Consider the following 21,453-nt stretch of genomic DNA (forward strand, 5'->3'; position numbering starts at 1 on the left):
CTTAAAAAAAAAATTTGGGATACAAAGTTGTCAAAATTAGTTTTAGTTTTAGGTGAGAAAAGTGACATGGAAAGTTGGCTACTTGGCCATTGAAATATATGGGGATGGGCGGAGTACGCATTGTACTGCAGCCAGCCACCAGGGGGCTATGAACTACTGCTACTGGACGATACAGTGCCCAGTTCTACTGTATACACAATCTATGGACTGAATACCGGCCGGTATGCCAGATGGCCAGTCCAGCCCTGCATGTGATGAACATGAAGTGATTAAGTGTACACAAACAGAATAGGCAGTTCACTAGTCTGAGAGCAAGGTGGTTTAGAATAAAATGTCTTTCCTCTAGAGATGCTGAAAACATTCAACGTGAGGGAGGAGCATGCACCTCCCACCCATGCTCCTCCCTCGAGTTGAATGTTTTCAGCATCTCTAGAGGAAAGATCATTCTAAACTTCTAAACTATGAAGATGTGACAGAGGGGAAGTCTCCATCAAGTATGTGGATATGCTGGAAAGTGACCTATTTGTTGTTTTTTTATGGAGGTAAGTCAACATGAATTGAGTTTATGCTTTGATGACACACAAACCTATTCTGGTTACAACTTAATAGCCTAGTAGCCTACTTAATAGGTTATTTTTGGCTATTGACTATACGAAGTCTACTTACAGTATTTGTTCTTTCCATGATTGACATCTGTTGATGTGATCACTTACTTTTCAAATATTCCCACTCATTCACCTACTGTACTGTACAAACATTGCACAAATTACAGTAAAGTATCTTGTGCTAGTGACTGAATGACAGCAATTGCGTTATTCTGATCCAATATCCTGTGACCTTTTGTTCACAGAGTTTACTGTATTTTTCCATAATATTCTGACAGTTTACTTTCAGTCTGTTCTGTGACGTTAGAGACATTGTTGCTAGGACTACACAATGTGTTATGCAAACTACACCGTCACTTTATCCGCCACAATCTGCTCCATAGTCCTTGCTTGGTGCGGTATAATGCTATAATTTAAAATGTAGGCTAGTTACCTTTTTTGTTCAAATTGAAGTTGACTGTTTAGACATGTGGAACCACTTTTACAATCCATTTACATGCAATTACATTTTTGGCTTGTATGTTACTTTGCCTTTGACACCAAGAAACGGCAAACCAAAACAGAAGACTATTAAGAATGGTTTCAGTGACAACAGTGACATGATGTTGGTTGGAATAGTTACATTAAATTATTCTTTTATATTCCCAATCTCAAGGAAGTATTTCGTTTGGATTAAACATAGTCTTGAAAAATACTGCCCGAGGGACAAAATGCACTCGGACTCAAGATCACTCTAAAAACAACTGCATCAACAGAAAACTGTTTACATTAAACAGCAATGACCTTTATGGAAATTGTTACTCAATCAGGCTACCTGACAACTTTTGGAAAATAGTAAAAGTCCTTTATTAAGTTACTAAGTATGTCTTCTTAAAAATATTGTTTTATTTTCTGAAATGGCATTACCAAGCAATATGATATATTTATCTGTGTTTATGTAGTTGCCTTCAGCTCAGATGTAATAAACTGCATAATGCCAGTTAAGTAATTAATACATATTTTGCTTCCCTGTAGAATTTTGTTCTTCTGAAAATCAACTTAAACCTGGACTGACCTCAATTGCTGGACTACAGGGAAGATCTATTATGTTTCCCATACAGATCTCTGATGGCTATGTGAAGAATGAAAGAAGAGACACCATTGCAGCTCTCTTTGAAGGCAAATTTAAAATTGACGACGAACATTTTGGAAATCATATACGCTGGCACAACGAGACTCGATACATCTCTTTTTATGACTTAAGGACTGGCGACTCAGGCACATATATCATAGAGTACACTGCAAACAAGACAAGAATAAATAACTATTTTCAGATAACTGTATATGGTAAGTTATGCCATTTTAAAAGTGACAGTAGTATATTTATTCTTTCATACTGTAATTCCTTCTGATGAAATGCTGTTATATTGTAAAAGCCAGTCCTATTCAGCTTATAATGTCATTAGAAAGGTATTAGCAGCTGAGACGTTCCTGGTGTGAACACACAAACAGAACTGCAACAAGACAGCTAAGCAACGCAGCCATTCCACAAGCATAAGAGAGACAATTTGTTCTGGTTGTTGAGGCAAATGGTCACTTTATCTCGGTTCCTCGGTACAACCATCCAAACCATGCTGGAAATTGGCTTCTTCTTGGTTTATATTATGTGTTAAGGAAGAAGGCCTGCAGTTGCCTGACTGCTTTTGTTGTCATTGTAACATTTTTGTAAATTACTTCAGTGGTTGTAGTCCTGATGTGTTATAATACAAGGTTGTTGAGTATAATTTCTTGCGTGGCATGGTATAAGTTAGTAAAAGGTTTGATATCCGCTGGATATTCGTTTTCGAAAGACATTTTCTCATTCTGATTGCTGTAGTAGTTGCCAGTGGTAGGCTGCTACTTATTTCACGTTATAACATGAAAATATCATGTTATTTCAAGATAAGATATTTTCATGTTTTTACAAGATATTTATCACATGAAATGATCACGTTATTTCAAGATAATGAAACTAAACTAAACCAGGCCAGGAGAGCCCATGGCTGGCATAGGCTGAATGAGAACAGGCTTGTGTCTATGAACTCGCACCATGGCTGCTATTACAGTGCTGCTTGATGAGTGTTTATTTTTGTGCATGTGTAGCCTACATACATGCGTGTGGTTGCCGGCTGACCAAGTAGCAGGAGCAGCGAAGAGCTGTGTGTATTGACAGAGAGCCACTGAGAAGGAGGCCGAATCCGATAGAGGTGAGCAGGAGTAGCCAGCTCACACAGCCAGATAGTTCTGCTTCATCTTCTCATTCACTTAACCCAAGAGGGAGAAAGGGCCTTGATACATTTGCCAGTGTTAACGCAATGTGGGCGCTTTGGCTCGGTAGTTTGCATAAGGTCATCGTGGTCATTTCTAGGGCTGTGGGGAGAGGCCGCTGGGAGTGAAAAGTGAAGCGCTGCAGTCACACAGTGCAGGCTGCTGGAGAGCACAGCAAAGGAAATGTTTAAATAGCAATAGCATGCTTTTTGAGATCACATGATCACTATCATCAGCGAGAATCTTCCTGACTTTGACTCCGATACTGCATACAGGTGCAGAACATTCTGGACAATGCACACTGTCTCACCATAATGTCAGATATCAGCAAACTTGGCCTGTAGTAAGTAACTGCCTACCACTGGCAACTGCTACAGCAATCATAACGAGAACATATGATGATTTTTGGTGCATATTTAAAGATTTAAATGTGTGCTGTCTCACCATAATGCCAGATTTCAGCAAAACTTCACTTGTAAGTATAGCCTGCCATTGGAAACTACTACAGCAATCAGGATGAGATAATGTCATCAATCAGAATGAGAAAATGTCTTTCGAAAAACAAATATCCAGCGAATATCAAACCTGCTGTTAACTTATACCCGCTTGGCATTGTGAGGTTTGGCCATTGTGACAACATATAGGGGATGGAAACCAACACAAAAAGCACCACAGGACAGAAAGTGTATGTGGCGGTATGATATAATGTAATCTAATCTCTAAGGCCATTTATGTGTGGGAAAACTGAGTGTAACAGCCAAAAGGAACGCACTTTACTGGACCTTAAGGTAGCAATTGTTGTGACACATACTGTGAGTATGCCAAATGATGCTACAGTATAATGATGGAATATTAATTTGATATACAAATTGAAACATCCAAAAAATAAATGGTGAAAGCTTGAGAGCATAGGCATAGAATTATGTCTATGTTTAATTAAACAGCATATTCTGCAATTTTATGTTTAAGTGAACTAACTTGGTATCCTAACATTATCCTTTTCCAGAAGAAGTTCCCCAGCCTCAGGTGTCACTATATGATAATCGTTCCTGTACATGGCAGTGCTCTGTGGAGAACGGCAGAGATGTGAACTTGACCTGGTATAAAGAGAATGTGCGCCTGAACTGGACCAGTAACCCTGACAACAACATCAGTCTCAGTCTTCATCTTAGAGCTGAACATTCTTCCACTTATGAGTGTGTGGCTTCCAACCCTGCCATAAATCAGACAACACAGCTATTGCACAGTGATACACAACACTGTTTTGCATCTCCAGGTATGATGGCAAAAGGCTTGGAAGTAAATTGGATGAAAATTATACTGTACAAGTGATCGTTTTTAGACTTTTATCTAGATACTAATCAGGACCATACCTTCAGATGTCATCCCTTTGTGCCATATGCACAAATATGTTTTATAAACTGTACCTGGAGCCCAGCTAAAGCAAAGGCTAAAGGGGACAGAGCATCTGTAGTGTCAGGGCCCTGAGGCTCTGTAATGATCTGCCAAAGAAAATCAATTTAGGTGTCCTTTCTGAAGTCACTCCGGATTTTGTTTGAGTTTGAATAGTGATTAACACAGTTCATTTTTAAATAATAATAGTAGCAGCAATTGAATTATTATTGTTATTGTTATTATTAATAGAAATATTGTCATTATTACCTACTACTACTACTATTACACAGTATTTTCTAAAATGTTATACTATTAGAACAATCTTCTTCTCAATAGCATCATCTTCAATATATGCAATCTGAACATTTCTTTATAAAATATCTTGATTACACTGAAAATGGTTTTCTTATATATACTGTATATATATATTTTGACAGACCATGGACGAAAACATGACTCCATAATAATCTCTGGGATTTTGAGTGTTTTCTGTGTGACAATAGTTGGAGGCCTTTTTCTCTTTCTAAGGAGAAGGAGGCGAAATGAATACATACAAGGCAGGTACCTGTTTGTCTATTTTCCATTCTTTTAAATGTTTTTTTTGTGTGTGTGTGTGTGTGTGTGTGTGTGTGTGTGTGTGTGTGTGTGTGTGTGTGTGTGTGTGTGTGTGTGTGTGTGTGTGTGTGTGTGTGTGTGTGTGTGTGTGTGTGTGTGTGTGTGTGTGTAAAAGAAGAAGAAAACAATATTTGGCATTCAGAGTTTGTCGTGAGTTGTAGGCTACATACATACTGTAGAAAAAAACATTATTCATTATCTCCAAATGTGAAATATTACTTTTGAATTGAATACTTTAGAATTGAATACTTTAATGTCATTGCACAGAATACAACGAAATTGGATCACAATCCTCAAGGTGCATTTAAAACAAAATAAAAGGCTAATAAGTTAGCCACCTACACAGGATTATATAAAAGGATCTCCTCCTTTTTTATGTGTGTGTTATAACTAGTTAGCCTGTAGCTCCCTTTTAAGTATAAGTATAGGCTATATACTCTTTTGATCCTGTTTGGAAATGTGGTCTCTGCATTTATCCCAAACCATGAATTAGTGAAACACAAGCACACACTAACCCGGAGCAGTGAGCTGCCTGCCACAATGCTGCTTGGGGAGCAGTGAGGGGGAGGGGCTACTGTAGGTGCCTAGCTCAAGGGCACTTCAACCGTGGATGGGGCCATAGGAGAGCAGTGCTCAACCACTCCCCCCACCCACATTTTGCCTACTGGTCGAGGATCGAACCGGCAACCCATCGCTTACCAGCCCTAATCAGTGGGCCACGGCTGTCCCTTTTAGCTATAGGCTAGCTATACGCTAACTGGTCTAACCCACTTCCAGTGAATTATGATAGGCTATGCAAGTGGCTGGGGTACTTTACAAGTGACAGATATGTTGTCTTCTTATCTAACTTAGATGCTGTAGATGGCAAATAAAATGATTTACCAAAAAGTTGATGTCTTCAAAGAATACCCATTTCATGAAATCACTTTCAACCAGGCCATAATAGATGCTCAAGCAACTTCTGTATGAAATTTGTCTCGTGTTGTTGACTGCACGGCTCAATCCTGCACATGCCAGACTCAACTGGCGAACATGCAGCACTTTAGATTGGGAGCAGAGAGAGTTAAAGTGGAGTGGTTAATAATGAAGGATTTTTGTTGGGAGGTGGGCATGATAGCCAGGGGGCTAGCCTAGAACCCATGGAACCTAGTCTGTCTCCAGGAGGGAGGTTTTCATATTTTCAAGAACAGCAACTTTATCAACTGGCAACCGTTACACATGTTTGTGGTAAAAAAAACAAAACATTTTTGTTTAGAATGTTTTGGGACCAAAATTAATTATATTTAGATAATACAGTTGTTAAGGACAGAGACTACACAACTGTGGATGTAGGCCCACTTAAACATTGGCAGAGACTATTTGCACCCGGGTGTAAATAATGAACATTACTATTTACACCCGGGTGCAAATAATCAACATTACTATTTACACCCGGGTGTAAATAGTGTAATAATCAACATTACTATTTACACCCGGGTGTAAATAGTGTAATAATCAACAATACTATTTACACCCGATGTCTAACATCCATGTTCTCTGTCAATAGGCCTGTGTATTTACCAGCTCTACAGTAGGCTAGGCCTAATAGTTTTGAACAGTTTTTAGCTGTTTTGCCATGTCTGGGTTACTTGGAAGTGATTATACAAATATTAGGGTAATGAGTGGTCATGTGGTAGCTTCATCAAAGACAAGCTACTTTAAAGAGTTGTTTTCTGAGTTGTCTTCCAGGCAGCGCTGCCACTGTTGACTTAAAAACACTTAATCCTACTCCTAACCTTAACCCTAACCTTAACCTAACCTTAACCTAACCTTACCCTAACCTTAACCTAACCTTAACCCTAACCCTAACCTTAACCTTAACCCACGCCTAAGCGCCTTCCAGGCAGCGTTGGGGGCTCAAAGTCAAAACACAACCTTCCTAACAACTACTGAAGCCTACTTCTACTTAACTCTACTCATAACTGAAATAAAACCAGTAAATCTTTGACAGGTTCAAAAAGCACAAACTCTTATTTGCCGCGAGGTAACGTCATCTAAGAAAAAATAAGTCATGGTGCGTACTTTGGCAGGCAAAAAAAAAAAAAATAGTCTGAGGTTCGAACCCAGCACCTCGAGCATGATACATCAGTCGCTTTATCGCTGTACTGCGCCCCGTGGAAGAAGAAGGGGAGAATACTAATTATTGACTCACTTGTTGGGGTTGCTAGGTAACGGTAAACAAAACAAAAAGATCGTGTTTCTTGATTGTGCTTGCAAACGGACGGCTTTACCCGTTCACTGAATAAAGTTTGTGGAAATTTAGCACCACTTTCCCATCTCAAATATAGTTTTAATAATCCTAACTTGTTAGATTTAGGTAGGCCATCTCCTGCCAAGATGGTCCCGCTATGTTGGATAGCACGCATTTCCGGTTTGGGTGCAAATAAGAAAATGCCTCCATTCCACTATTTACACCCGGGTGCAAATAATCACTCCGTTATTTAGGCCTACAACATAAAAAATCCCATAGCCTCTTCTTTAAATGACGATAATGCCCTTATTTTTGTTCTGTCAACATAAGCCAAAGCAGAAGTCGTTAGTAATAACGTTTATGGTAGGCCTAAATGATCCACTGAACGGATTTCAGATAATAGCATGCAGCACCTCCCCCAGTAAAAAGCACAGTCTATACTCTCTTGCTGTCATGAGTGCCTAGTGCTCCTTTTGTGTTTGTCAGTTTCTTTCAGTTTGTGACTTGGTGAAAAAGTCAGTGGTATTTCTGACTACCCCAGTATAACACTTGTCTGTTTACCTTATAGCTCAATCTGCAAATGAAGAATCACAAAATGAAGTTCAGTACTCTGAGGTATTGCACAATGATATAAGGCTAACACAGGTCAGTATCACAAGCCTAACTGAATATTACTGACAAACACTCACTTATCTCAGAACATATTAGCAGAAGTGCAGGACGATTTCTGTGTGTGTGCGTGTGTTTCTGTGAGAGATCGTTACTGTCCCATACTGAAGCACGTTGCGCTAATCATCCTCCCTGTAAGCAGATGTACCTCTTGGTCTGAGCGTCAGGGTTAGAAGCATTTGATCTGTTCTTACCAAAGCTATGTGGGCTCAGAGCAGCAAGAGCATAGCTAGCCGCAAGTCACTTCCTGTCATGTCTGGGTGCATGGCCACAGAAGATTGTGTGTATGGTGTGACAATAGAAGGCTCCTCGCTCAAGGCTCAAAGCACATTTCTGTGTGTATGCGTGTGTTTCTGTGAGAGATTGCTACTGTCCCATTCTGAAGCACGTTGCTAAACTCATCCTCCCTGTAAGCAGATATCTCTTGTTCTGAGCATCAGGGTTAGAAGCATTTGATCTGTTCTCACCAGAGCTATGTGGGCTCAGAGCAGCAAGAGCACAGCTAGCCGGTAGTCATTTCCTGTCAAGTCTGGGTGGCCGCAGAAGATTGTGTGTATGGTGTGACAATAGAAGGCTCCTCGCTCAAGGCTTGTGAAAAATACCCCTTCCCAGTATCAGATATCTGGACAGTTATGGCACAGTTGACAGCACTTCTTCTCTTCTTTGTGTTTCTCCCTCTTTACTCCTCCTTCCCTCCCCTGCTGTTTTGTCCTCCTCCTCCCAGGGACTCAGACCCCACGTACCAGAACTGGCTACCGAAGGAGAAGAGCCGCCATTAACCTCCATCTACGCCAAAATTCAACCCCACCCCCCAGAGGCCACTGGCACAGGCAGGAATGCGACGGGGAGTGGAAGTGCTGTCTTGGGACGCCTCTGAAAGTCATTTCACTGCTTTGTACTGTGCACTCTGCAAATGCCATAGCCAGCCATACATGTAGGCTTCATCAAAAAGTGCTGGAGGGTAAGAGATAAGTTAAAATAGTTTCCTAGCTTAAGGCAATATATCTATTGAATTATTTATAGCACGTTATTTAAAAGCTATTTTGTCCAATGCCTAGTCATAGTGAGGGCTCTGTTTTCACTGGAACTTATTATTCAGAGGCAGAGAAAAGAGCAAACGTTTTGTCACATGTATATATTTGTCGCATCAAATTGCTATATTCAGCACAACTCTAGGCCTACCACAACGTTAGGTATTCATCCGGAAAAGTGGCCATGACTCTACTGCTATGAATGAGATAAACCACAAATTTGGGTCATACTGTACATTTCATTTGGAAGATAGTTTGAGCCAGGGTGACAGTATAAAGAAGTCATGAAAGTGCAGTAAAAGCACGAACATACTGATTTAAGGATGGGAGCAGGACTAAAAGCAAAGTAGTAAGTAAAGGAAAAGTCATTTAATCATTTAACAAAAGTCATTCAATCATTTAATAATAAAAAACGTGATGTTTTGAGTCTACCAACCTTTCCTCAGATAGGCCCAAAACGTTTTTATGTTTTTATTATTATTATTATTATTATTATTATTATTATTATCAAATGACCAAAATTTGGTTGCAGCAAACTTTTCCTTTACTTTGTATAAAGAAGTCAGACATTTAGCTTGAGTCATGCTAGGAAGCTTAACTCATCACCCAAGCCATGCTATCTGGCTTTAACATCTAGCAGTGTAGTCACTGCTATGAATGAGATAAACCACAAATATGGGTCATACATTTCATTGGGAAGATACGTAGCTTGAGCCAGGGTGACAGTATAAAGCAAAGATGCTATACAGAGCTCTGTTCTAGAATCTTTGGTATAAAGAAGTCAGACATTTGAGTAGTGCAGCAAAGATCCTTCATTACTCCGCTTTGACCCTCTCTGAGTGCAGTCAGTGGTAATTAGACTACAAGGCTCATTGACATACGCCTCGTTCCTGTTTCCATGGGGATTTCAGTTGGTCTCATTTGTTTATTAGCAGGATGTGCCCTTCAGCTGTCCGTTGTAGACACACCTGCTCACAGGGGAATTCCTGTTTCCTTTATCCTGTCAGTTTAAACATCCGTCTCCCATTTAAACTGAAACATGAGTATCTTATCACCCATTCACAACCATTTCAATAAAAGAGACTTATCTGCTTTCATACGTGCCTTCAATCCATCTATCCTACCTACACACATACACATATTCTTAAAACTTGTTTTAACAGAGCAACATTATATTCTTGTTGTGCATCTGCTGAGACAGACATCAATGATGTCACATAAGGTCCAAAGTCCAGTGGTCATTTGTCTCCCACCAACGGATAGTGAATAGGTGTCGTATTTCATGAGCAAAATGCATACTGAACCCATTTCCCTATTTGCTCTCTCTCTCTTTCGCTCTCTCTCTCTTTCTGGTGTTTACTGTACATCAAGTAGCCTTCACACACACACACACACACACGCTCAGATACAGGGACACTGGCAAAGCACAAACATGTAGATACAGTATATTCACACCTTAGATTAGTTTTGACAAAATATGGGCATTTTTGAGAAAAAAAATGGAACTTTATGAAGGACAGTACTCACAGTTTTTTTTTTTTTTTTTTACTTTTAAAATTGCCCCACAGATATTTTTGGGCAAGATGATTTATTATTATTTTAAATGTGAGCAGTTGATTTTACACTATATTACTTTGTGGTACATCAAACCCATACAAATACTGTACAGTACATGATTGTTTGGGCTATTGCTGCACTCTAGTGGTACTAAGGGGTACATGACATCATGGAGGCTACTGCTTAAATTATCATTTAAAGGAGGAGTATGCACTCCAACAGTTCAGTTAAAGGTGCTCTAAGCGATGTTATGTGGTTTCTAAGATATCCATCTATAGCCTGTGCCCTGAATACACTGTAAAAATGAATGTGGTCTCTGTGGACAACCCAGGCTCCAACGGCAACAAAAACAACTGGCTGGGGCACCTGCATCGCATGCCGGCGACCCGGGTTCGATTCCTGCCCCGTGGTCCTTTCCGGATCCCACACCCGCTCTCTCTCTCATTCGCTTCCTGTCACTCTCCACTGTCACTATCAATAAAAGCATAAAATCGACCCCAAAAAAATTACTTAAAAAAAGAAAACTTGCCAAGAGTTAATTCCAAGTGTGCGGCTTAGGGAGCATTGAGTCTATGGTATTTGAGCTTAGGACCTTGCTCGTGGTACTGTAGTATTACATTTGCAATTATATTAAGCAAAGCCAGCTAAGTGGTATGTTGAGTCTAAAGTGAAGTGTCTTCAAATTCAAATGTTCCTGGTGGATTTGTGTTGTCTTGGAACTTTTGAGTTTGAAAGTTTTTGTGGAAACAATTCTCATTGTTTGCTTTCCATTATAATTAAAATGGCAAGCAACAGTGACAGTTGCCACCAACATTTTCCTTTGCTTGCTAAATATGAACCCACCTCTTGATTTAGGCACAACATACCTCTTGCCACAGTTGTTGCAAGAGCTCTGACACTGTTGTGACCAAACAAGTCATTCAACCAGGAAACCATAGCAGATGGTAGCAGTGCAAAATAAATTGATAATGTGGGTCAACATTATTGTGTTATATGATCAGGACGTGCTCACCAAATATTTCTGTTACTGTTTTGTTAATGACAATAATAAGGAACCTCATGAAAGGATTAAACCAGTCTTGACTATTCCTGCAACCATTTAATCAAATGCCCCTTACACTAGAACACACCTAGGAAGTGAAGGATAACAATAAGAGCAACCAGAAAGATCAAAGCAAGTATGCCTCCCAGAATGCTCATTTTAAGAGTGCGTGATGCAGTAGGGAGATCTGGGAGGGGCAGACCCAGCTCAGAGTCCTGGATGCTCTCCGTCCTGGAAGGCATATATTCAGACTCAGACCTATTGTCTGTGATGCCTCTGGCATACTGGATAGGGTTGATGATGGTATGAAGACGAGGAAACCATGCTCGGTAAGAGGTGAATCCAGTGTGCGTTAGGAATGTCCCCAGATCCAGATCAGCATGTCTGATGTCCTGAATGAGGTTGCAGCCCAAGCGGTGAGTGTGTTCAATATCAAAACCCTCAGATTGGTGTTGTGTGATGTACACCTTCAGTATCAAATTTGGGGACTTGTGTCTTACAATGATACGATCTTTATTGCTCTCATAGAAGTTGCGTGCCAGCCCATAATTCTTTCTCACATACTTAGGTAGATCCAAAGCTTCTGGATACCGCTCTGGATTTAGATTGCCAACTTCGTAATATGTCTCTCTTGATTTCTGGACAATTGAAGGGAGAATCTCCTCAAAGTTGCCAAAGTGGTGGAAGCCATAGTCCCCTCGCTCTGGGTGACACTGTGCCAACATGTTGTCATGGAAATCAAATTCCACACAAACATTGACAAACCAGTAGAGGAGTTGTAAGCCATGTCTTGGAGAGGGTCGCCCAAATCCTGATCTCTTCAAGTCCTCAAGCGTATGCAAAGTTGCACCGTGTTTGCGTTTCAATTGTACCATTGTCTCCTATGAACACAGCACAGCCATGAGTAAAGTGAATCTAAACAGCAAAACTATTCCAATTAACCAGAATACGAGGATATGTGATTTCAGCATGTGTTTTCATCAAATTCAGTTACAATTCAGAGATGATTTCAAAAACCTACCTTCTTTTGTGGCAATATCTTGTTTGAATCCCATCAAGGGTGAAGTCTTATCACGTTCTGCTGAACTTTGTGCTAAACATAACACCAATAAAGTTGCCAGTATACGTATCGGGACGTAGGCCTATTACAACCTCGACTGTGCATTAATTTCTGTTAACAGGCCACCATGGAGTCCATTGTCCCGCTTATTCCACTTTTGCCACTTGCGTTGTGTTATTTTACGGTTATAATTTAAACATTATAATCGCTAGAACTGTGTTTTACTACTTTTCCCCTGACACATTTCAACTAATTTTTCAACTTGCAGGACAAACTGCCATTAGTTTTAAATGGATAGTTGCTATCAAGGGCGTAGCCAGAGGGGTGGCTCCGGGTGGCACAGGCCACCCTTGAGATTCAATTGGCCACCCCAGGTGCCACCCCAAAATCCTAGTCTACTATTCGCCATTAACAGTCAAAGGCGAGAAATTTCTTGATGCACTTGCAGTACACTAGTTTGAAATATCAGGGTTCAGAAATATAAGCAATCTAGCAAACATGCTTGCAGTTATAGGCTACATGGCTTATTGTTTTTAGCATGTGAGTTTACAATAGGCCTACAGGCTACTGCTTGAGCTAACACAAAAACATTTACCTATCGCATCTGCCAGTGCCCATTTATCTTATTACACACACAAAACCCAGTATTGCAATTGTAGAATCACGTAATAGGCAAATGTTTATATCTGCCTATTCTACCTACTCAGCCGACACTGTTGTATTGTTATGTTGTATTGTAAATAGTCTACTACCCTAATGTAATATTGACATTGTGGAAAGTTTATAGCTTAGGCCAGTGTTTCTTAACTGGTGGGTTGGAACCCAAAAGTGGGTTGTGGTACTGATCTGAGTGATGGGTCATGGAGCTTGTGGCTAAAAAGAAATTAAAAATTGCCAATTTAAAATGATCAGATCTATCATTGGCCCGTTATTTTGATAAAATGTATTCGTAGCCTATGTCAGTCATTGCCATGGCATGGACATAGCCAATGTTTTTGTGACATGTCATGTTAGATATAATGTTATACATTTATAAAAGTATGATAGAATGTGATTAACTTAAATTGAGGACAAAATAAGACAGTGTAGGGTGCACATAAAACCATCCAAACTAAAGTGCCACTTGGAAACAACGCACCCCTGTCAAAGACAAACCTGTCGAGTAGTACTTTGAGACAATATCAGCAGTTAAAGACTTCACAAATGTAATGCCAAACATCTGCATTTTCCACACAAATAGGCCAGGCACTTTGCGTGTCTTATGTAGGCTACCTCACCATATTCTTTGGCCTGAATGCTAAATATATATATAGTTGGTCACAACTTTATGAACTTGTGAAATTATGGGTTCCAAAACCAGACCAGTTAAGAACCACTGGCAAAAAAACATTTCACACTTCCACTTTTGCTCAAATGGCCTAATTTCTGAACGGGTTTTGTTCAGAGCTGAAAATGAGCTGAAAACTGTATTTGACATTTTATCCAATTACAAAGACATTTGATGTGAGAGTATGGTCTTTGTCCTTCTTTGTTGAGTATGGAGCTTGGTGCATGGTTTTACTCATGCATGTGTGCTAATTTAACAACTTGAGCCTGTTTCTGTTTATCTAGATGCCACCCTTGAATTAACCAGTGCCCCACTAGGGCCACCCTTGTTACAAATCTCTAGAATCGCCACTGGTTGCTATGGCCAAAGGTCAGTCATTAGTTGTAAATGGATGGTTGCTACTGTCAAAGGCCAAACCTATCTCTGCCATTGTCAAACGGGCATATCCCAGGATTCTGATGAACTTGATTTGAAACATCACTATTTTACTTAGCCTATAGCTATAGGCCTACTGCCATCCAACTAGCTACAGTAAAAGCCACTTCCGCCATAATGTTGCTATGTTCTGAACGTCTGTATTCAGCTTGAATACTCATCATGACTTCACAGCAAGTTTGGCGAATTAGTATACAAGTGTGATACGGCCACAACACATTGGATCTACATACTTCATAGGTGTTTTTCAAATAACATACGTTAAAGCAACACTGAAGCACTTTTCCTCTGTCACACACAAGCTATTTGTTTATCCAGCAAATATCATCACTCAGTTGACAGTCGGCTGTAAATGTTGTCGTAGTGCATTTAGAGCAATAATTTAAAACATATGTATATCTCTACGGATTCATTTACACATTCGCTAAACATGTTGTTAACCTGAGATGTACCCTTTAAAACAGCAGAGTGAAATATACTGCAATTCTAGGCAGCTCTACAGTCACCAAAATACTTAAAAATAAAGGCGTTCATATTTTTGCAAAAGTGCAATATAATACACCAAGTTTAAGAATTAATTTCACTGATGTTAAGACCTTAAAAGGCAGTGACAATAAAATTGAAAATGTAATTTCTGGAATAATACGAGTCGTCAGCCTTGAGTCGAGTGAGACAACTCTCCAGGTGTCAAAAACTCCAGACAAAACTCCAGTCTGTTTGTGGTTTAGGCTGCTGATGTCACTTCTAGCAGCAAGAAGCTTTGACCTCACCACTGACTGCTGGTTTTACACCTAGTCTTTTTTTACATGCACAGGTGCTAACCATGAGTGCACGTAGCATTGTGGAGAGAGGGAGCTACAGTATATACCTTGGATTATTGTGCGCTGCACTGATTGCTGCGGTCATTGGTTTGTGTGTACAGTGTATGTATTTCATTTTTGCGTGTCACCTCTCTCTCTGTGTGTGTGTGTGTGTGTGGCAAGTAGATTCACACATGCAAAAGATCATTTATGAGCTGCAGCAAGCTTACCAAGTAAACTTACATACATACATGATCAAATGGACAAATACAACAGCATTGTCACATCGCAGGATAAGTTGTGAAATACTGTATCTACAACACCTTTAAAAGAAAGGCAACAACCGGTGGCCAATGATGAGGCAATGACTACACACATAAAACAGTTGCATTTGGACAAACAGGTATAAAACTACATCTTCCTAAAGGTCTGGACATTGTCACGTAATAGTGGAGATGCTGATGCCTGTCTAACTGAAAACAGGAGACCCATAAAGCTTTGCATTTCACAGAATAGTAAACCTCCATCACACACACACACACAGACCTCCTTCCAATGATCTACCACCACCGTAAATGCAAAACTAATTTGGTTAGGTGTTCTGAATAGATAGAATGTTGGTGGTATTTTTGGAACAGAAGGATTTAGCTCAATCCAGTGAAGAAGAAAATAAAGAAATGCACCACCACCAACGACAAAAAGGAAATTAATACAGTGTTCAGATCAGTTTTTTGTGTTCAGAAGTCTTATTGCTGAAGAGAATAAGTTATTTTTGAAATGTATGGTTTCAGGTCTCATGGAACATCATCCAGAGGGCAAAAGTGGTAGTTTTGATGAGAGGGATCTTTGATTATTTTGGAAGCTTGAATTTCAGGTGCGCTCAGAATACAGAGCGTGCACAACAGGAAGGTCACAACCGATTATGTCAGAGGCTTTGGTGATAATCATCTCTAGTTTCCTTTTAGTGTGACTGTCTGACCTCCTATACCAGACAGTGAAGGATGAGGTAATGATACTCTATGTTGTCTAAATTAGTAGTCTTTGTTGATTATCTTTGATGATTATGTGAGTGGTGTTTATTTCAAATTATTGCTGAACACGACCCAATACATTTAAAGGAATCTGTCAAGGATCTGCCACTGGTCTTACATACACGCACGGCACACGCATAGCAACACACAAGACTCACATGCAGCATAATCAAATTGATTTATTTTTGGAATAAAAATACATTTGATAAAAAAGTGATAAAAAAAAGTAGCAACAAAGTTTTAAAAAAGAAATTAATTGTTTTAAACATCTTACATTTCTTTATTTAATTTTCTTTCTGTCATTGTGCATACAATAATCTGAGTTATCTATCCAGACCACCACTAGAGGGCCTTCTCAGAGTGATGGGATTAGCGCCCTATACTGGGAGAGTACCGCCAACTGTGGCTGTGTCTGAAACATAAGTACACACGCTGGGCAGCGTGCATTTTCCAGAAGTTACGTCAGAATAGACTGTCTGAAAGTCAAGCGCTCTCACTAGATGGGTACTTCGTTTGGCGTGATTTCCAAGCGTGTATCGATGCATCTTTTTTGGCTTCAGATATCCCATAATCCATTGATCCAAACGTCATGCAAATCGTCAAGCAACACACCCCCCGTCCCAGGTCAGGTGACGCCAACTAGTTTGTGCTGTCCAAATGTAGGGACGCATACTGAGGAGCATACTAACTGAGACGCTGAGAACGTACTATCCAGCGTGCGCCCTTGACTTTTAGACACGGCCACAGTTTGGAACGTTCAAAGCAGTTCTGCCAAGGGGTCACATGTTTCAGGGGCCCCATGTTTAAGACCAAAAAAAGCCTCGCATAGAATGCTTTCTAATGCAGTGTTTGAGTATCGTTGGCATTAAGTCTAATATCTTCGCCATACTGTGCGTTCACACCGCGGGCGACTTGAGCTTCCAAAGATTCTGGAAGTTATTCATTTTCAATGGAAGCTGGCTTCTCTCAGCTGCCAGCAGCGACCAATCCGTCTGTTCGTCTGAACGCACAGATACAGCGACCCATTTTCTTACTGAAAACTTTCCTGATATAGTAAACATCATCAGCCCGATCAGCCTTTTTAGTGATATGACTTGTTAAGACAATATAGGGCGCTAGATGGGATAAGGACGTGGTTAATGGAGGTTGTAGAAAGAAGTCTGACAAGCCAGTAACACATGTTTTGTTTCACTCTTTTCAGTCCCATAACATGCATGTTTTGTGTTAAGGATTTTATTTAAGTATGTGTCAGAAAATAAACTATGTAATTCACTTTCACTCAGAGTTTATTATCAAAGCCCTTATGGCGCCAACGCTCACTACTAGAGCAAGGAGATTAGCTCCAGATGAGTGTACGTAGGCTAAAAATGTCCATGCATATCGTGGTAAAAAAAAAATAAAAAATAGTTATGAAGAATCTTCACAAGTAGAATAAAGAAGCCTGACAAGCCAGTTTTGTTTCACTCTTTTCAATCCCATCGCAGGGATAAATGTTGCAGAGCACGCTCGCATCGGATCGTGGTGGTAACAATGGCAATGAGACAGAGTCTTCAGAGGCCCAGAGTCTCCTGCTGCACCTGACATCCCAGCAGAGTATTTCCAGCCTGCACACACTGAGACACACAGTCCACTGCAACACAAGAGACACATGTGAGCAGAAACCCACACACACACACACGCACGCACACACGCACGCACGCATGCACGCACAGACACACACACACACACACACACACACACACGTACACACACACAGGCATACACACGCACACACATATATATATACACACACACACACACACACACACACACACACACACACACACACACACACACACACACACACACACACACGCACAGGCGAGCGCACACACACACACACACACACACACACACACACGTCTTTAAACTGACAGTGACTGAGAGGAGGAAAGTTTACCTTTCTGAGCTTGAATCCAGGATGCTGCCTTCATGGCTACAAACTGCCATTCATCCCGAGCCTCCAGGCGGAAACCATAGAGCCAAATCAGAGCCAGAACTGTAGCCCACACAGCCTTGTCTGCCTAAACACAAACAAAGCAAAAAAATATACAGTACATATTTCCTCAGTGCATTCTGGAAAACTGGGCCCAGATCACACCAATTCAGCCTTGTGTGCCTAAATAGATAGATTCTGCAATTACTTGGAATTGGAACCAACGGTGTAGTTCTCAGTAAAATGCAGTTTCTTTGTCTTTGATGTTTTAGTGTAACATGTGATAACTCAGTTAGAGAGTCTGCCATCCTAATCTCATAAATGCAGCTCCTCAGGGTCCTATAGCTGTCAGCTCAGTGTTTCCACCTCTGGTGTTTGTTTCCCATTTACAGGGTGTACAAACATAGTGGCTTGGACTGAGAAATTATCAAATACCAATAAATATGGTGCTTCAGAAAAATGAGATGTCGGGATGCAGTTTGATTGACTGTTGAGCTCGTATATCAACAATTTCACAAAGCCACATTGCAGACGGCATCTATTAGAAGGCATCTACAGTATGAAGGATTTAGAAAGAATATAAATTATGAAGCAAGTAAAATACCCTAACATCTTAAATGATACATTATGTGACGATATGCCTGCGCTATTCACAATGTAGTTTTGCACTTTGAGTTGGTGTCATGTATTGTGCTAAAATAAATAATTGGCCATTCCACACCACAGTGATGTACCAAGAGAGTTCTAGAGGCAGATCTTCCTTTTTATACTTTTACAATCAACCAATGAATGAGAAACCATATCACCATATCTCACAGTAATCTGCATACATACAAAGCCGTTACAGTAAAATCTTAATTAATTAAATTGGTGCTAGTAGTTAATTAAGGGGAGATTGCCTGAGTGCAGTGAATGTGTGTACTATTGTCATATTAAGACACCTATGTCTGGAGGCTCCAGTCACTGGTCAATCCATATTCCTGGCTACAATTCCACCAAGACAAATAAGAACATTCTAAACACCCTAAATGTGTAAATGCCTAGAGTATAGGCCACTAACTATGTGGCGGAATAACAATTGGGAGCACTTAGACTCGGCGCAGTAAAATCCTCACTCCAAAGTGAAACTGAAAGTGCAAGAGTGAGGATATTACTGTGCCACACAATATAGTTATCCCTCTTACCTGCTTAGAAATGCACCACGTGGTCGTGTGACTACTCGTGTAACTGTATTTTAATAGGGAAAACATGAAGGTGTTTGGTCGCTTCTAACTTCATCTCTGTTTGGATCCTAATGAAAGAACTGAGCTAGCTAAGTGCTGTCAAAGTTGCGCCGCGCGCCAGAGCCAGTGAGTGCATGCATTGAAACGTGAAAGTTATGTATCAACTTGTCTTAGTGAAGGGAATAACATAGTTTAATATGAAAAAAACGGTGAAGTGTTCATATAAAACAATAAAAGGGGAAATATGAATGAAGATGAATACTTTGCCACTGTACAAATTGTTCTTGGGATTGTTTGTATGATGAATAGACAATGTTTTACCCCCACTGGCATCAGTTTGTCCAACTCATCATCTGTCTTCTCCAACACCTTGGCCAAGGAGGACTCCATTTCCCATGATCCTGTGGCTTTCTGGAGGGAGATCAGCTGAAGGAGGTGATCTACCTTGAGTGACTCTAAAAGACAAGATTCAGATGAAAAAAAAGGGCAACGGTAGCAAAATAATAAATACAAGTGTGTGGAAAATCTACATTTGTACAAACTATTTGTTCTTCAATGTTTCTGTTACCTTGAAGCACACCAAGCGAACCTGGTGCATCCAGCATGTCTTCATTTAAGGACCCTTCACAATGTACAAAAAGTAGCTATTGTCCAAGATCAGATTTAGAACTTTCAGCTTAGCGGAATCAGTACAATCAGTAGACAAGCGTATAGAGCAAAGAAAGACCCTGACTGGATCAAGTAGGAGTGTTGTTACAGAGATGACATAATGTCACAATAGGGTTGCTTAACACTTACCATAAAGCATTGATGAACCCAGAACCTTTCTGGGTGCCTTGCCTTTACTGAATAAGTTTGAAAAAAACCCGCTTGCAGCTGTCAAAACGCCACCAGATGGACCTGTAATAAACGTAACATGTTCCACCGATTCTTGATCTACCAATAGTGCGTGCAAAACTTCTTTCTTTGAGTTACCCACACACCCTTTCAAAGACATCACTATTGTGATGCTTTCATCCATTGATGAATTCCATCACAATCAAACGTTCAGGTTTGAATCACAGACTGTATAAATAAGTGGACTCAGTGATGTACTGTAACCCACATGTTTTCTGAAGAGCAGGTATGAAGTTTGAACGAGGAGACTAAGGGCCCCACAATATGGAGTTTCGTTTGTGCCAAAAAGTTCAAACAATACTTTTTCAAATTCAAACAAAAATCAATTAATCAAAATACCAAATACAAAATCTAAACAAAAAAAATAAAGTCGAAAAAAAAAATCTAAACTCGCAAACAAATTATTTGTGTAGTTGCAAAAAAAAACTGTTTGAATAACTTGTCTTTTGGTTTACAATAACAACAGTCATTTGCAGCGACATCATTCGTTTGTTTGCTCCTGGCTTTTTCAGTTTCGATTCTGGCTCTCGCGTTTGCGCTGCCTGTTTCTTTGCTTGCGATTCTGGCACAAACTTCACATGTGGGTGGGTGTCTGTGGGGTGCATTCCTATTGGCTGATGCGTTTTGACTGACAGCTTTACTATGGATTCAAGCGCAAGAGCTACCCACCTCCCCCCCAGGTAGTGGTGCAACGCTCTTTTTGGCCACTATGTACAGGTATATGCGATGTGGCGCTATTGAGCACAGTATGTCAACCGCCATATGAAGAAGAAGAAGATATTGACCACAGTAAGTAGTTCCGTGGAGCCAGCGACAGTAAGCGACAGTACGCGACAATAGCGGGCAAGATGGCGGCGAAAAATGTCAAAATAAAGGTACACACGAACGATCAGATAAAGTAGGTCAATATTCGTTTTTGAGAGTATTTCAACGGTTTGCACGAAATGTATGCATGTTGCTGCAACGTAGCCTATTTAACCACGTGTAAATGTTGTAATTGTAGCAGAGTTTTAACGCTAACGTGCTTGAAATTAAACGGAAGTGACCTCACGCAACACCTTTTCTCAATGCAAAGCCAGACGAACGTCTCCATCCCCTGATATAGGCAGAAAATGTCTAATAAGGGAATAAGTAGAACGGCTCTGATATAAGTTACTGACTGCTAACAGAGAGTGGAAAAAACAAACATATAAGAAAGGGATAATAATGTATTAAACATTGATGTTAAGCTAAATGCTGTATATGATTATCATGCAAGAAAATAATTGTGGAAGG

General features: G+C 40.2%; 2 protein-coding genes across 9 annotated transcripts in view; one reads left to right on the top strand and one right to left on the bottom strand.

Moving 5' to 3' along the window:
- Positions 1 to 446: 446 nt before the first annotated feature.
- Positions 447 to 9,924, top strand: LOC134072071 (T-cell surface antigen CD2-like). Of its 5 annotated transcripts, none has more exons than XM_062528654.1 (6): positions 447 to 542; positions 1,620 to 1,931; positions 3,898 to 4,167; positions 4,724 to 4,843; positions 7,700 to 7,776; positions 8,525 to 9,924. In XM_062528654.1, exons 1-6 carry the CDS (start codon positions 497 to 499, stop codon positions 8,675 to 8,677), a joined length of 978 nt encoding a protein of 325 aa, XP_062384638.1. In that variant the 5' UTR covers positions 447 to 496; the 3' UTR covers positions 8,678 to 9,924. The 5 variants fall into 5 exon arrangements, with proteins under 5 accessions (XP_062384638.1, XP_062384640.1, XP_062384639.1 ...); XM_062528656.1 differs by having other exon boundaries at positions 7,700 to 7,746; XM_062528655.1 differs by having other exon boundaries at positions 3,901 to 4,167.
- A 6,320-nt stretch (positions 9,925 to 16,244) lies between these two features.
- LOC134072127 (von Willebrand factor A domain-containing protein 5A-like) overlaps positions 16,245 to 21,453 on the bottom strand; it is a 47,823-nt gene continuing 42,614 nt past the window's right edge. For all 4 annotated transcript variants that reach the window (XM_062528659.1, XM_062528679.1, XM_062528660.1 and 1 more), the window contains 5 exons: positions 20,080 to 20,181; positions 19,850 to 19,903; positions 19,603 to 19,736; positions 18,023 to 18,146; positions 16,245 to 17,713 (listed from right to left, as the gene is read on the bottom strand). In XM_062528659.1, coding sequence (XP_062384643.1) covers positions 17,634 to 17,713; positions 18,023 to 18,146; positions 19,603 to 19,736; positions 19,850 to 19,903; positions 20,080 to 20,181 — 494 coding nt within the window. In that variant the 3' untranslated portion in view covers positions 16,245 to 17,633. The remainder of the gene's footprint in view (positions 17,714 to 18,022; positions 18,147 to 19,602; positions 19,737 to 19,849; positions 19,904 to 20,079; positions 20,182 to 21,453) is intronic.

This window comes from Sardina pilchardus, chromosome 2 (assembly GCF_963854185.1).
Source record: "Sardina pilchardus chromosome 2, fSarPil1.1, whole genome shotgun sequence".
Lineage (NCBI taxonomy): Eukaryota > Metazoa > Chordata > Actinopteri > Clupeiformes > Clupeidae > Sardina > Sardina pilchardus.

Excerpts from the sequence above, each read along its gene's own strand:
- LOC134072071 (XM_062528654.1), top strand. The coding sequence starts at position 497 with ATGTGGATATGCTGGAAAGTGACCTATTTGTTGTTTTTTTATGGAG. Across the intron at positions 4,844-7,699 it reads GCGAAATGAATACATACAAG|CTCAATCTGCAAATGAAGAA; the intron begins GCAGGTACCTGT and ends TTTACCTTATAG. Across the intron at positions 7,777-8,524 it reads ATGATATAAGGCTAACACAG|GGACTCAGACCCCACGTACC; the intron begins GTCAGTATCACA and ends TCCTCCTCCCAG.